Source organism: Canis aureus, chromosome 34 (assembly GCF_053574225.1).
Source record: "Canis aureus isolate CA01 chromosome 34, VMU_Caureus_v.1.0, whole genome shotgun sequence".
In the NCBI taxonomy this organism is placed as follows: Eukaryota; Metazoa; Chordata; class Mammalia; order Carnivora; family Canidae; genus Canis; species Canis aureus.
Window position 1 is genome coordinate 16,904,022 of NC_135644.1, and position 13,989 is coordinate 16,918,010.

Below are 13,989 nucleotides of genomic sequence, written 5' to 3' on the forward strand. Positions count from 1 at the left end.
TAAAGAAATCATAAGATGTATACAAAAAAGCAAAATTTCCAATTTCTCAGCCTTCTCACTCTCCAGTTAGAATCACTACTACCGGTGAGTGTTGAATTCTCCTTATCCTTTTCTGTATATGCTAATATATAATTTTTAAAACACAAATAGAGACCTTACAATGGAAAGATGCTTATAGGCTAGATTTCTAGATTTCTAGGGGTGTTTTTTTGTGCCAAAGGGTCTCTGACTCTCAAAAAGGCTGTGGTGATGTACATTCCTTTCTTAGCAGCTTATGAAAGGTCCTGTTTCTCCTTACTGTTATCATTATGATATATTTTTTATAGTTAAAATTTAATTTACTTTTGCCTTAGACTAATTTTGAGGGGACCCTGTGTGTATGGGCCTATGACAAATAGTTGATAAGGATATGTGGGGTTATGATGAAAGAATTTGAGTCACTGATGTCTAATTTAAAGCATAAAGTTATCTTATCAGTTTAATTCAACAAATATTTATTGAGCACTTATGTTCTAGGCACTTTGGGGCTATATCTGTGAATAAGTCAAAGATCCCTGCCCACATGGTGCTTATGTTCTAGTGAAGGGACCCAAGCAACAAAACAGGTAAATTGTATAGCATGTTGAAAGGTAGCAAGTGCTATGGAGAAAAGCAAAATAAATAAATAAATAAATAAATAAATAAATAAATAAATAAATAAATAAAATAATACATAATAAAAAATAAAAAGAGAGAGTGCACACCGGAAGATGGGGATCAGGCATGCTGGGAGGATGGTTGGGATCAAACAAAATGTTTTGGGATGAAAAGTAGACTTAAAAATGAAATGTGTGAAATAGTAATTTATAGTCTCTTGGGAAAAGACTATTATATCTCTATCATACCTGTAAGGAAATATCAAATCACATCCTAGTAACAAAAAATAATGAGGCTTTGCACCCTCATTTGACTACTTCAGTCTTAGAGTACTGGTCACTGGTACCAGGCTCCTTAGAGGGCCTACATAGCTGTACATAGCTAGATAATGCTCTGTCAGGTTTTTTAGACAGCCCATGTGATAGCAGGCTTCTTCTAAGACTGCAAACCACTTTTTTCCCTGACAGTGTTTTTTTTATCTTTCCTCAGAGTACCTTGAAGCAACATGCTTAAGTAGTGAGTTCAAGTGTGACAGTGGGAGGTGCATTCGAGAGGAATGGATCTGTGATGGGGATAATGACTGTGGAGACATGAGTGATGAAGATGAAAGACACCACTGTGGTAAGTGAAACCTTCATTCCTCTGCAGAGATGCAAGGGAAACTGGAATTGGGAGATTTATTTTTGTGTCATTGGAGAGTATGACAGTCAGATGCCTCTTTAATTGATTGCATGCTGATAAAATGTTACCCTTATTTTTACACTCTGAAGTTGTTTGATAGCATCCACTTAGATGCTTTAAAATGTTAAAAACATGATTTTAATGTTGATTATCTTTCTCTTACATGTAGCTAACAGAAATAATGTCCCATACTTCTGGAGCAGGTAAAGAGAACTCAATTGGCCAATCTTATTAGCAGCTTTAAACAGTATAGCAATTAACTGTGCCTCCAGTTTCATCTATTACCTTGCTGTGGTTATTTCAAGGAGTGGGTGGAAGGAGCATTATTCCTTTTGAGTGGTTTGTGGAACGGACCATGAAACACCATTTTCCATTACCAACAGTGCATGGAACTCAGCTACGATGTCTTAGAAGAGTGTCTTTCCATTGTATAGCCATTGTACAGTGGCTCCCTGATGTTTGCATTTCATTGTAACCCCATATGTCATTGACTGGGTCTATATGTACTCTATCCATTGAAATGGGTAGTTGGCAGCTGCACAAACATAGACTAGCATGTACTTTTCCCACCTCCCCCTCTTATGTCTCCCATTCATCCACAATGAGATTGGATAAAATGCCAGGTTTTTAAATTATATTTTAGCATCTCATCCTTTTCTGAACAGTGTCATGGTTTCTGACGACTCTTATTGACATATTCTCCTCCTATCCTCCTATATACCGTCATTCTACTTGGGAGGTAACTGTAATGTAGTGGAAAAACCCTTAATTTGGAGAAAAAAGACCATATTTGAAGCCCTAGGTCTTTAGAAAGTTTTATGACTTGGAGCCATCTAGTTTGAGCTCCAATTTTTATCTGTAGAACTGGCATAAAAATACCTATCTCACTTTGTGTTTTTGTGATTACACTTTGTTAACCAAAAATTTTTTTACTAAGTATAAGTCATTTTTGGTTATACAAATAACAAATGGGAATAGTTTTCTGAAGCTGTAAGGGAAAAATAGGATTTTACATTAATTTTATGGAAAACTAAATGAGATGTTTTATTATGTTTATTTCTTACTTCTGAAAAAAAAATTCAAGGTCCAGAGCAGTTAAAATGGAATTTAAAGGTATTTTTATTATAATCTGTTATTAGGATAGTAATGTGACTTGTCTACCTGTTTTACTCTAATTTCGCCTCATCCCTCAGACTACTAAATAATATAAAGCAAGCAAAATGGTTCAGAATGGATTTGACTACTACCATGAATCTTCATGTGGTTTCTTTTTCTTGTGTGCTTTGGTTTCAGAGAGTCACAACTGCTCAAGTTCTGAGTTTCTCTGTGCAAACAATGTGCCTCCATCCAGGAAGTGCATTCCTAAATCCTGGGTCTGTGATGGCGATGCGGATTGTACCGATGGCTATGATGAGCATCAGAATTGCACAAGGAGATCTTGCTCTGGAAATGATTTCACCTGTAGTAATGGATTGTGTGTCCCACACTCATACAGGTGAATTGGGGCTTAGAAAATTTCCCAGTAACCTCAAATGTCCACAGGGGCAGGGCTAATTTATCCATTAGGCATCATGGCCGTAATGTACTTTTAGTGGCCTATGAAAATGTTTGGATTTAATTTAAAATCAAAAGAAAAAAGAGAACGTTTAGATCAACGAGAGTATTTTAATACATAATATTAATATATTTGCCTTTATACCAATGTGACCATTAAATACAATTTTTAATATGTTCATGGAGGAAGGGGCTCATGATGGTAAAAGGGCTTACGGTTCATGAAAGGCATAATGTAACTTGTCCAGAGGGCCAGGCCGGTGAATGAAGTGGGCTTGATATAAGAAAATTCTTTCTTGAAGCAGGTGACACTCTTGGTTTTCCACTTGGTGTAGAGGCATGGGAGTAGAGGCATGGATACAAGAAATATTTTATTTTTCCCTTTGCTATAAGGAAACTAACAGTACAAGCATGATCATATGGAGCTTGGCACTTAGGCTTAGAGGCAATGAAACAATGGGAAGAGGCAGGTGAGGTGAGCTGAGATTGCACGTTCCAGCTAAGAGATACAAATGCTGTTTAGCATTGCACAGAAGTGCTGTTCTATTTTGAGAGAAAGGGAAATCTGGATTTTCATATTAAATACTCTGATTTTACTTATTTATTTTTTGAGGGAGATGGAGGAGGGGCAGAGGGGGAGGGGGAAAGGGTGGGGGAGGGTGTAGAAATGGGCAGAGAGAAAGAATCTTAAGCAGGTTCCATGCTTAGCAGGAAGCCTGATATGAGGCTGGATCTCATGACTTTGAGGTTATGACCTGGATCGAAATCAAGAGTGGAATGGTTAACTGACTGAGCCATCCAGGTGCCCCTAAATACTCTGATTTTAAATGCTGGAAACAAAATGTAAAATTCTTAGAGTACTACAGGTCAAAATAGTTTCAGCGCACTGCCTGCCAGTTTTGTGGACCTCTCCTATAATATCCTGTTGCTTGATTTCTTATCACTTTCTCTAAATGGGCCATTACAAAGATTTATACTTTTTCTTTGGTGCCCTGCCTTCTCACTATCCCCACTTGGCAAATTTTTGGATGTATAGGGAAATTGAGAAGAAAAATGATGTGTAACCCTGATGGACTAGGGGAATAGTAAGAACATTAAGAAAAGTAGAAGAGCCCAGGAGGGAGTTTGCTCCAGGTAGATAGTGAGTTTGATGTAGTGGGATTTCCTGGGGTGACAATATATATTAGGCATTTGGACACATAGAACTGGAGTGAAGGAAAGATATTGCATGTGCCTATGACGGTGAAAGGACATACACGCATGCCGTCAGCAACAAGAACTGTCAGCTCATCACCTGCTAAGGAAGGAGATGGAAAACATAAAAAGCTGGCACAAGGTCGGAGCAGCTGAGCTTCTGGAACCATGGGCTTAGGGGCAGGCAGTCCCTCAACAGGCCTTGAAATCCAGTGTGGTGCAGAGCTGTGTATTCGTGAGGGTAGTCCTAAGGAGGCCAGAGAAGGTCAAGTCATGTCCTGTGAGTGCTGCAAAAGGCACAGGGGCTTGGCATTATGACCAAAAAATGGTAATGATGAAGCCCAAGTAGACACTGCTGAGCGGTGGTTGTATTGACCCCGAAGACACTCAGAAGACAGAGCTGTCTTCTTTTGTAGTGAAATCATATTTCACTATTTTTTGTCCATATTTAACTGATGTGGATGTGTTCTGTAGATTTTAATTTTTTGTAATGAAAGTGAATAAATCCTTATCTGTATTTTCTCCCGACTTGCTAAAGAGTTTTATTATGCTGTACTGCTATATGTTCTTCTAAATTCTGTAAATATTTAGTACCATCAGTCTGAGATATTTTCTGGAGACCCAGCCTTGGTATCTACAGAAGAGATATGTATCTGGTCTTAATTTTTATCAGATTCTAGGTTACCTCTACTTCCTTCCTGAACTTTCTGAGCTCCTTTTTCATGATTCCATTATTACTGTGATCTTGCGATTACTTGTGATCTTGTGATTACTTGTGATCTTGTGATTACTTGTGACTTACCCCTGTCCTACCAGACTTATTGATTTCATCTTTTCCTTTCTTTGTTCCTTCTTTCCTCCCTTCCTTCCTCCCCCCCCCCCCTTTCTCTCACTCTGGTTTTGTTTTGTTTTGTTTTGACTGAGCTTTCTGAATTGCTTTTGCATGTTCCCCCATTTGGTATGGTGGTACAGGGGATCATTTTTCCTATTGACTTTTTTCCTCTTGGCTCATTACTGATGCAGCTGAAGAACCTGGATAAGACTGAGTTTTGAGCAGCTTGCTGGAATATTGACATTCAATTATGTCCAGATATCTTCTGATTTGCTTTTCTAACTGACTTTTTTTTTTTCCTTTTGAGTTGGATCTAGAGGAAAGAAAGCATTGGTGTTTCAAATCATTTGGAAATGAGTTTAATAGCTCCCGGAAGACCAAATGGGGCTGAACCAGCTTGCTCTGATCACAACTTTCTTTCCAGTTACATGCACACATTTTGTTATAAATCACTTTGCCAGCACCCTAGGTTTGTGGATGGCATTGCTGATTAGTGACCTGACCATAGATCAGTTGTAAACTTGACCATATTCAGCTTTGGTATCTTAACATCTTTTACTGCTGTGCCTCCAGCACCTGTGCCCTCCATAGTAAATCCTTTAATGAATTGTCAAACATTAGCTTTGTGAATCCTTATCCAGGATTCCTTCATACTTATTAATTCCTTTATTATGAATTCCATGATTCCTATATGCTTATGTTTTGTTACTGTCAACAGGACCCCTTGAGTAATCATGACTTTCAGGGGATTTTGGAATAATGTGGAGAAGAAAGACCAGCACCAGCCTGGCTTATAGAATTTCAGGGAGTTATATTGTCCTTGTGATGCCTGGGAATGTTAGGTCCCCAAATAGGACTAGGAAATGTCTTGTTCCTTTGCCAACAGCCCATGCTATTCTACTAGTTTTCCCTCTTTCCCAACACTATGACTACTTGAATCTCATTTAGGTGGCAGGGTATTATGATTAAAGATGGAAGGAACAGGGCAATGCAAACATTACTCCAATTGGAAGATAGGTGTTCGTGGAGGACACATAATGATCTTATGTATGATATATGTTCACTTGGGTATGGGCGCGTCTATCATATGGCTGCCCAGGATATTGCCTGTGCCCATAAGTCATCACATTGTCTGATGAATAGTTCGAACAAACACCAAAACTATAAATTTGTGTTTAATTAATTTTTCAGTTGCTTAAAAATGAATGCAGTTATTTTTTCTAATGGTATCAACCAGTACCTGGGGAAATCATATGGAATGTTAATATTAGATTCTTCTATAGCTGGAGATTGGTGAGGTAAATAAAGATTCTGGGAGAGAGGGAACTAAGGACATGGGTGATCTTGTTACTGAAATAGCTGGCCTGACATTCAGGTAGACAGGGGAAGTAGCAAAGGCTCAAATGGGTGATAGTTGAGGCTTGTCAACCTTTCCAAGAGTGGTACTGGGTCTCATTATACAGGTGTGACCGGCGCAATGACTGTGGGGACTACAGTGATGAGAGGAACTGCTCCTACTCCACCTGCAGTGAGAACCAGTTTACCTGTCAGAATGGGCTGTGCATTTATAAGCAGGATGTCTGTGATGGGGAAAATGACTGTAGAGATGGGTCTGATGAGCTGGAGCACCTATGCCACACTCCAGAAACCACATGCCCCCCTCATCAGTTCAAGTGTGACAATGGGAACTGCATTGATATGGCAAAAGTCTGCAACCACCTAGATGACTGTTCAGACAACAGTGATGAGAAAGGATGTGGTGAGTATAACAGAAAATTTGGGAAAAGGAAAACAGTGAGACTTCATGTGGATTTTCAACCCTTTATGACCCACTGGGACTTTCTAGTCTGTCCTCTAAATAGATTACTACCAGAAAATTCCTATAGCTTGTCTATCAAAAGGTAAGCATTTCTTGGTATATAAGGTTAGTACATAAACATTTTTAGGCAAATTCATCACGTAGGCAGTCATTACAGAGAATAGAAGATGAGCAAATTCATACTATTTGTAGCTAACACCGTTGTTAAACAGGACAAACCCTTTGAGCCCTTAAAATGACTTGTTGTCTGAGCTGTCCCTCTGCTAGGATTCCTTTGTTCGTTTTCATCCTTAGGTGATTGAAGAGGAGAGTTTTAAACTCCCTCTTATTCCGACCTCCATGGGTAAACCAGTTGAGCATTTATAAAATATAGAATTAATAGGAGCATGTTCTCTTCCTTGTGGAGGCAGTTTCTGGGTGAGCTTGGCCATGTGTCACAGGACCAAGCAGAATTACACCTGGTGGACTGCTGGGAGGCTCATCCTATATTGAGAGAGCCAAATGTATGCATCTCTTCCCAGCTCCATGTCTGGTGATGTCACCCTGGTCCTGAAATTGGCCATGGTATGAGAGTCACACCACTGAAATGGAGGATGCTATGAATCACAGCATCCTCCCCCCACCCCCAAGAACTATTTTATCAGCACACCACTGACCAGGCTCTTTTCTTTTGCTCTTCTTTCTCCTCTCCTCTGTCATTTTACTTATTGGTTACAAGGAGATTGGCAGGTATGGGATTAGAAGTCAAACATAGGTTTGTTTATTATATTAGTTGTTGAAACCACTGGTGAAGGATTAAGTTGAGGAGGATATTGAAAAATAGTGACTATTGAATATCTCTGGCCTTCAGAAAACCCTTATTGTCTGTCCTCTTTTAACATGATTGATCAAGAATTAGGCTGTCCAGTGAGAAGGTTGATCTTTGGACCATTGTGGTGGGTCTGTTGTACAACGTTTTAGCTTCTCTAATACCTGTCTTTTACTTACTTACAGGTGTTAATGAGTGCAATGACCCTTTGCTCAGCAGCTGTGACCAAAACTGCACAGACACCCTCACCAGTTTTTATTGTTCTTGTCGTCCTGGTTACAAGCTTATGTCTGACAAACGGAGTTGTGATGATATTGATGAATGCAAGGAGACGCCCTTTGTCTGTAGTCAGATGTGTGAGAATGTAATGGGCTCCTACATCTGTAAGTGTGCCCCAGGCTACATCCGAGAACCAGATGGAAAGAGCTGCCGGCAGAACAGTAACATCGAACCCTATCTCATTTTTAGCAACCGTTATTATTTGAGGAATCTAACTACAGATGGCCATTATTACTCCCTCATTTTACAAGGACTGGGCAATGCTGTGGCTCTGGATTTTGACCGAGTAGAAAAGAGATTGTATTGGATTGATGCAGAGAATAAAGTCATTGAGAGAATGTTTCTGAATAAGACAAACAGGGAGACAGTCATTAACCACAAACTACCAGCAGCAGAAAGTTTGGCTGTAGATTGGGTTGCCAGGTAAGAAAACACAGAGGAGCTTTCTAAAAGCTAAAAATTATTAAAAATTTTAAATATTTTAAAAACTATTTTTTAAATATGATTTTTAAAAAATACTATAACCTTTTTTCACCTTAATAGAGATTTGAATCCAGGCTTGTGACTGTCTCATTCATCAGGATTTACCCAAGTGAATTAACGGGCAAGGCTTGTAGATTTATGCATACTCACTCATTCTCTCATCCTCGTTAACAGGATGTTGCTGTGCCAACACTGTAATAGTCTGACATCCAGCTTGGTTGGAGTAGGGCTCCCCAGGCCTTCTAGAAGGGAAATCACTCTCCTTCTAGGTGGAATTGACTAACAGATCTTAAATGACACTCATTCTAGGGGCGTTGAATCCTTTGCTTTGGGACTCTGCTGAAAGCCATGAACCCCATGCTGGATAAAAGCATGTAGAATGTTTACACTCACACAATTTTTCATCAGTTTTAGAGGGTTCATAGATTCTCCCAAAGCCTCACCTACCATGATGAAAGATTAAGGACCACAGATTAAGAATTCCTGCCTTATGGAAAATGGACAGATTTTATTGAATAGCAGTAGATTTAGAACTGAAATATCCTTAAGGTAGAAGTTTCCAAAAGATTCTAATAAGTTTCTAAAGGTTCTTAAGTTTGATTAAGTAAGATGGCACAGAAGAAGCAACTCATGTTGCCAGTCAAGTCAGACAGGGTCAGGGAGGGGTAAGGTTTTCTCTGTATCTTAAGGTTGTCACAATTCAGAGTTCCTTTTCTCAATAATTCCCTCAGACAAGTCTGTTTCCTTGGCTCTACCATTTAAACTGTAGTTCATGACACTAATTGCTCTCCCTTCTGCATCCCTGTTCCTCTAAGCCTTTCCATTGCCTGGGAGGGAAGCTTATACTGCATTAAGAAAGTAAAACCAGAATCTCTGCGAGGTGTGGGAATTATAGCTCGCTCTTGAATCTTCTGTTGCCTCATTACAGGAAGGACAATTTCCTGTTTCCCCTTGCCCCTCATTTCTTGGGGCAAAGTGCCTTCTAATAGCTGTCTTTGTGATTCCACTGTAGCTTGGATAGGAAATTCGGTCGCTGTTTCATAAGCATAATGTCTGTATCGGTAACTCGTGGCTCTCCATTTCAGAAAGCTCTATTGGTTGGATGCCTACCTGCATTGCCTCTCTGTCTCTGACCTTGATGGTCGATACCGCCGCAAGTTGGCTGAGCACTGTGTGGATGTCAACAATACTTTCTGCTTTGATCATCCCAGAGGAATTGCCCTTCACCCTCGATATGGGTATTGTCTCCCTGTAATCTTGGGCTCTTCTCTCATGCCCATATTCTGCCTCTGTCACCAAAAAGGCTGTTCACATAGTTATCTCAAGGCCAATATCTTGCTGGGATTTGTCTTCTGCTTTTCCTAACTGGTAAATGGTTTAGTTATAATGAATAGAAGCATGGCGTACTTAAATGACATTCATCAGCTGTTCTGTTTTCTTTGCCATGACATACCATTTCACTTTTCAAGTCACCTATTTTGGCTGCATGCAGAGAAAATTGTGGTTAAGAAAAAAAAAACAACAAAACACCCCACCTATACTGGACTCTCCATGTCAAATTCACTGAACTCCCCAGTTAATCATGTTCATTCTTGAGCATTTCCTATATGTCATCCCTTTTTAGATTATTTTCTGTTAGTTTTCTTTCCTTTCTAAGAGACTCTGTAGACTCTATTTCTCTAATTGGAGAAGAGCTATGTCTTTTGGCTACTGACTTCTTTTGGCTTCAGGGACTGACCCTTTGTGTTGCTTCCAATAGGTATGTCTACTGGGCAGACTGGGCTTACCAAGCATACATTGGAAGAATAGGCATGGATGGAACAAATAAGTCTGTGATTATCTCTACCAAGATTGAGTGGCCCAATGGCATCACCATTGATTACACCAATGATCTACTCTACTGGGCAGATGCCCACCTGGGTTACATTGAGTACGTACATAAAACAGGATAAAGTAAACTGGGCAACTGTTTATCCTAAACACCAGGCCTTGTGTTGTTGCGTGTTATTCCCAGGTAGCTTCTAACTGGCCTGTGTGTGAGAAGTCACTCTGAAGTCATTTCTAACTACAACTGCCTATAAGCAATCCACTGAACTTTGTGGTTATGGTAGAGTAGAAAGAGTATGAAAACTGAAGCCAGATATATCAGGCTTTTGTCCTGGTGCTTTCACTTTTTTTTTTTTCTCCATCTAGAAAATAGAGATAGTAATCTATCTCCTTATATAGATATCTTAATTTCCTTATCCCTTTTAAAACCTTTTTGTTTTTATTATTTATTTATTTTAAAGATTTTATTTATTTATTCATGAGAGACACAGAAAGAAAGGCAGAGACATAAGCAGAGGGAGAAGCAGGCTCCCTCCAGGGAGCCTGATGTGGGACTCGATCCCAGGACCCCCGGGATCATGCTCTGAGCCGAAGGCAGATGCTCAACCACTGAGCCACCCAGGGATCCCCAAAACTTTTATTTTTAAAATTGAGATATAATTGACCTATAACATTGGCCAAAAAGGTCTTGAAGTTTTCCTATGGCTTCTATAAGTTATAAGTCATATTTTGGAGAGTATTTTTAATATTGTATGGCTAACATCAAATTTCTTAGCTGCTAACTCACTCTGCCTCCTGTTTGAGTTTTAGGATCTACTCTAAAATTGTAAAATATTAAAATATTAGTATTTTGCCATAGACTCATAGTTATGAGTGAGCAAGACATTGGAACCGGAAGGACTGGAAATCTGGCTGTGGATGTTCTGTGATATCTTGAAATCACAAAACCTCCCCTGGAATTTTATTTGTCTGGAAAAGTATTCATCAGTAGTGCCTAGGACATGGTTCATAGTAAATGTGCTGCCAGGTTAAGCAGAGGGAAGCCTGAAGGCCTATACCATATCAGTAGGTGACACTGAGAATCTAGGTATTTCCTAAGAATAGCTTATCCTCAGAAATGTTCATGAAGAGGCAAAATTCCAGCTTTATATTGCTATTCTCTGATTTTTGCAATGACTTAGGAAACAAAAATGGTGTCCCAAGGATATGGAATGGAGAACATTAATGTGAGAGGCTATAAGCCTATAAAGAGCTGAACCAGCTGTATCTGTAGGAAAGCAGTCATGGTTAGGAATTAGGTATTGTTGAACTCCTGTGGCCATTCCTATTTTTTAAGCATGACTTTTTCAATTTTTGCTACTATGGTTCAGTTAAAATACGTTTTAAATTTAGTGTTTGTTTTAATTAGAGTCTAGGAGTTTGGGGGAGATCTGACTTCAGTTACCTCTAGAGGGTAGAATTTTATAAATTGATTTGTCCGTTCATCTATCCTTAAAGTCATTGGAAGAAAGGAGTTAGCTTGATTGAGTGACTCTTCCTTCTATCCCAGGTACTCTGATTTGGAGGGCCGCCATCGGCACACGGTATACGACAGAACACTGCCTCACCCCTTTGCTATTACCATTTTTGAAGACACTATTTATTGGACAGATTGGAATACAAGGACAGTTGAAAAGGGAAACAAATATGATGGATCAGATAGGATTATACTGGTGAACACAACACATAAACCATTTGACATCCATGTGTATCATCCATACAGGCAGCCATTTGGTGAGTATGTGAGTTAGAAGTTTAGCCCAATTGATTTAGGTTCTCTGCATGCCATTCTTATTTCTTTAAGTATAAACTCCATGGTTTATAAAGAGAATGATTGTTACTTGTTAATGTTTTCTACAAAACATGGGAAAACCTGCTAATAACTTTTTCCCCCTTTAACACCTGGTTTATTCTTTGTTTTTAAAATTTGAATTCAATTTAGTTAACATATAGTATATTATTAGTCTCAGGGGTAGAATTTAGTTATTCATCAGTTGCATTTAACACCCAGTGCTCATAACATCAAGTGCCCATCACCCAGTTACCCCATCCCCCTCCAGCGACCCTCAGTTTATTCCTATAGTTAAGAGTCTCTTGTGGTTTGCCTCCCTTTCTGTTTTCATCTTATTTTATTTTCCCTTCCCTTCCCCTATCTTCATGTTTCTTAAATTCCACATGTGAGTGAAATCATATGGTATATGTCTTTCTCTGACTTGTTTCGCTTAGCATAATACCCTTTAGTTCCATCCACATCATTACAAATGGTAAAGTTTCATTCTTCTTGATGGCTTTTTTATCCATTCGTCTGTCAATGCACATCTGGGCTCTTTCCATAATTTGGCTATTGTGGACTTTACTGCTGTAAACATTGGGTAACTGGATGATGGGCGTTAAAGAGGGCACATGATGTAATGAGCACTGGATGTTATATATGACTGATGAAGCACTAAATTCTACCTCTGAAACTAATAATATACTATGTTAATTAAATTGAATTTTAAAAAAATAAAGTGGGTTAAAAATACTGTGACATTTCACCGCTAAATATTTAAGAAAGCACCTTTGAAAATCAGGACATTTCCTATGTAACCACAATAAATTATAACACTTAAGAGATTAATAATCATTCCTTAATACCAAGATCAATCTGTTAAAATGACTGCTTTAAAGAAATGCTTAAAAGAAAATTACAATAATTATAAAACATCACGTTAAATGTCTTTGCATATGACATTTTGCGTGTTAAACATACGTTATACTTGTCATCTGGAAGGTAATAATGTTAAGAGCAACACAATGTCTCATAATATGTTTTTTTCCTTATGTGAACTTATACTCTTCATGTAGTTAAAGCCATTTCATGATTTATACATAATCTAGCAAAGGTCTGGAATTTACTTTGGGGATAGAATGGATTTTGTGGGTCTGCTTTGTTGTGTTTTGTTAAAAACATGATAAACTTGGAAGTAAGAAAAAATGAGAATTAGCAGAAGAAAGACATTCAGGGTTTTTTTCCCTCTAGAAACCTAATATTCGTGATATTATTTTAGCAAAATTTCCAGTTAGGGGCACCTGGTTGGTTCAGTTGGTAAAGCATGTGACTCTTGGATCTTGGGATCGTGAGTTTGAGCCCCATGTTGGGTGTAGTGTTTGCTTAATTTAAAAAAATACACACACACAGAGATATATATATATATATATACAGACACACATAAATATATGTATCTATATATAAAAGTTCAAATTAATCTTCACCTCCAAATGGTGACAGAGAAAATTAGTAAAGATACCACATAGTTTACGTGTCCATCTTATTCTTGTCCATACTTATTAGAATGAAAGAATACAGAATCTTCTAGAAATTAAAACTGGTTCTGGGCACATGAATGTAAAATAAGTTTCCGACCTGCCCTCCAAAGACTTTGAGAAACACACCTTTTCTAGCCCAAAACACCAGTGGGTATACCTCACTTCTGGTAGCACATAGATCAGTTTTCTCAAAGCACAGCATTGCTTATACAGTTCTAGCATCTGTCCTATTTATGAATTTTTGTGAAAAGCATGAAACTTGGATAGATTTTTTTAAGATTGTATTTATTCATTCATGAGAGACACAGAAAGAGGCAGAGACATAGGTAGAGAGGGAAGCAGGCTCCCCTGGGGGAGCCTGATGCGGGACTTGATCCCAGGACTCTGGGATCATATCCTGAGCTGAAGACAGACACTCAACCACTGAACCACCCAGGCGTCCCTGATTTTTCTTACTGAGAGGTGACTAATTTAATGAGGTGAGCAATGAGTTCACCTGTGCTTGGTATTCTAAGTGAATGTGTATTT

At 38.6% G+C, this 13,989-nt stretch overlaps 1 protein-coding gene across 1 annotated transcript in view; it reads left to right on the top strand.

The window, feature by feature from the left end:
• The window catches only part of LRP2 (LDL receptor related protein 2), a 196,433-nt gene that overhangs the window by 139,602 nt on the left and 42,842 nt on the right, over window positions 1-13,989 (top strand). Inside the window, exons 47-53 of the mRNA XM_077883566.1 lie at window positions 1,126-1,257; window positions 2,611-2,812; window positions 6,361-6,656; window positions 7,710-8,226; window positions 9,372-9,524; window positions 10,046-10,216; window positions 11,663-11,886. Of these exons, the coding sequence (XP_077739692.1) occupies window positions 1,126-1,257; window positions 2,611-2,812; window positions 6,361-6,656; window positions 7,710-8,226; window positions 9,372-9,524; window positions 10,046-10,216; window positions 11,663-11,886 (1,695 nt within the window). The remainder of the gene's footprint in view (window positions 1-1,125; window positions 1,258-2,610; window positions 2,813-6,360; window positions 6,657-7,709; window positions 8,227-9,371; window positions 9,525-10,045; window positions 10,217-11,662; window positions 11,887-13,989) is intronic.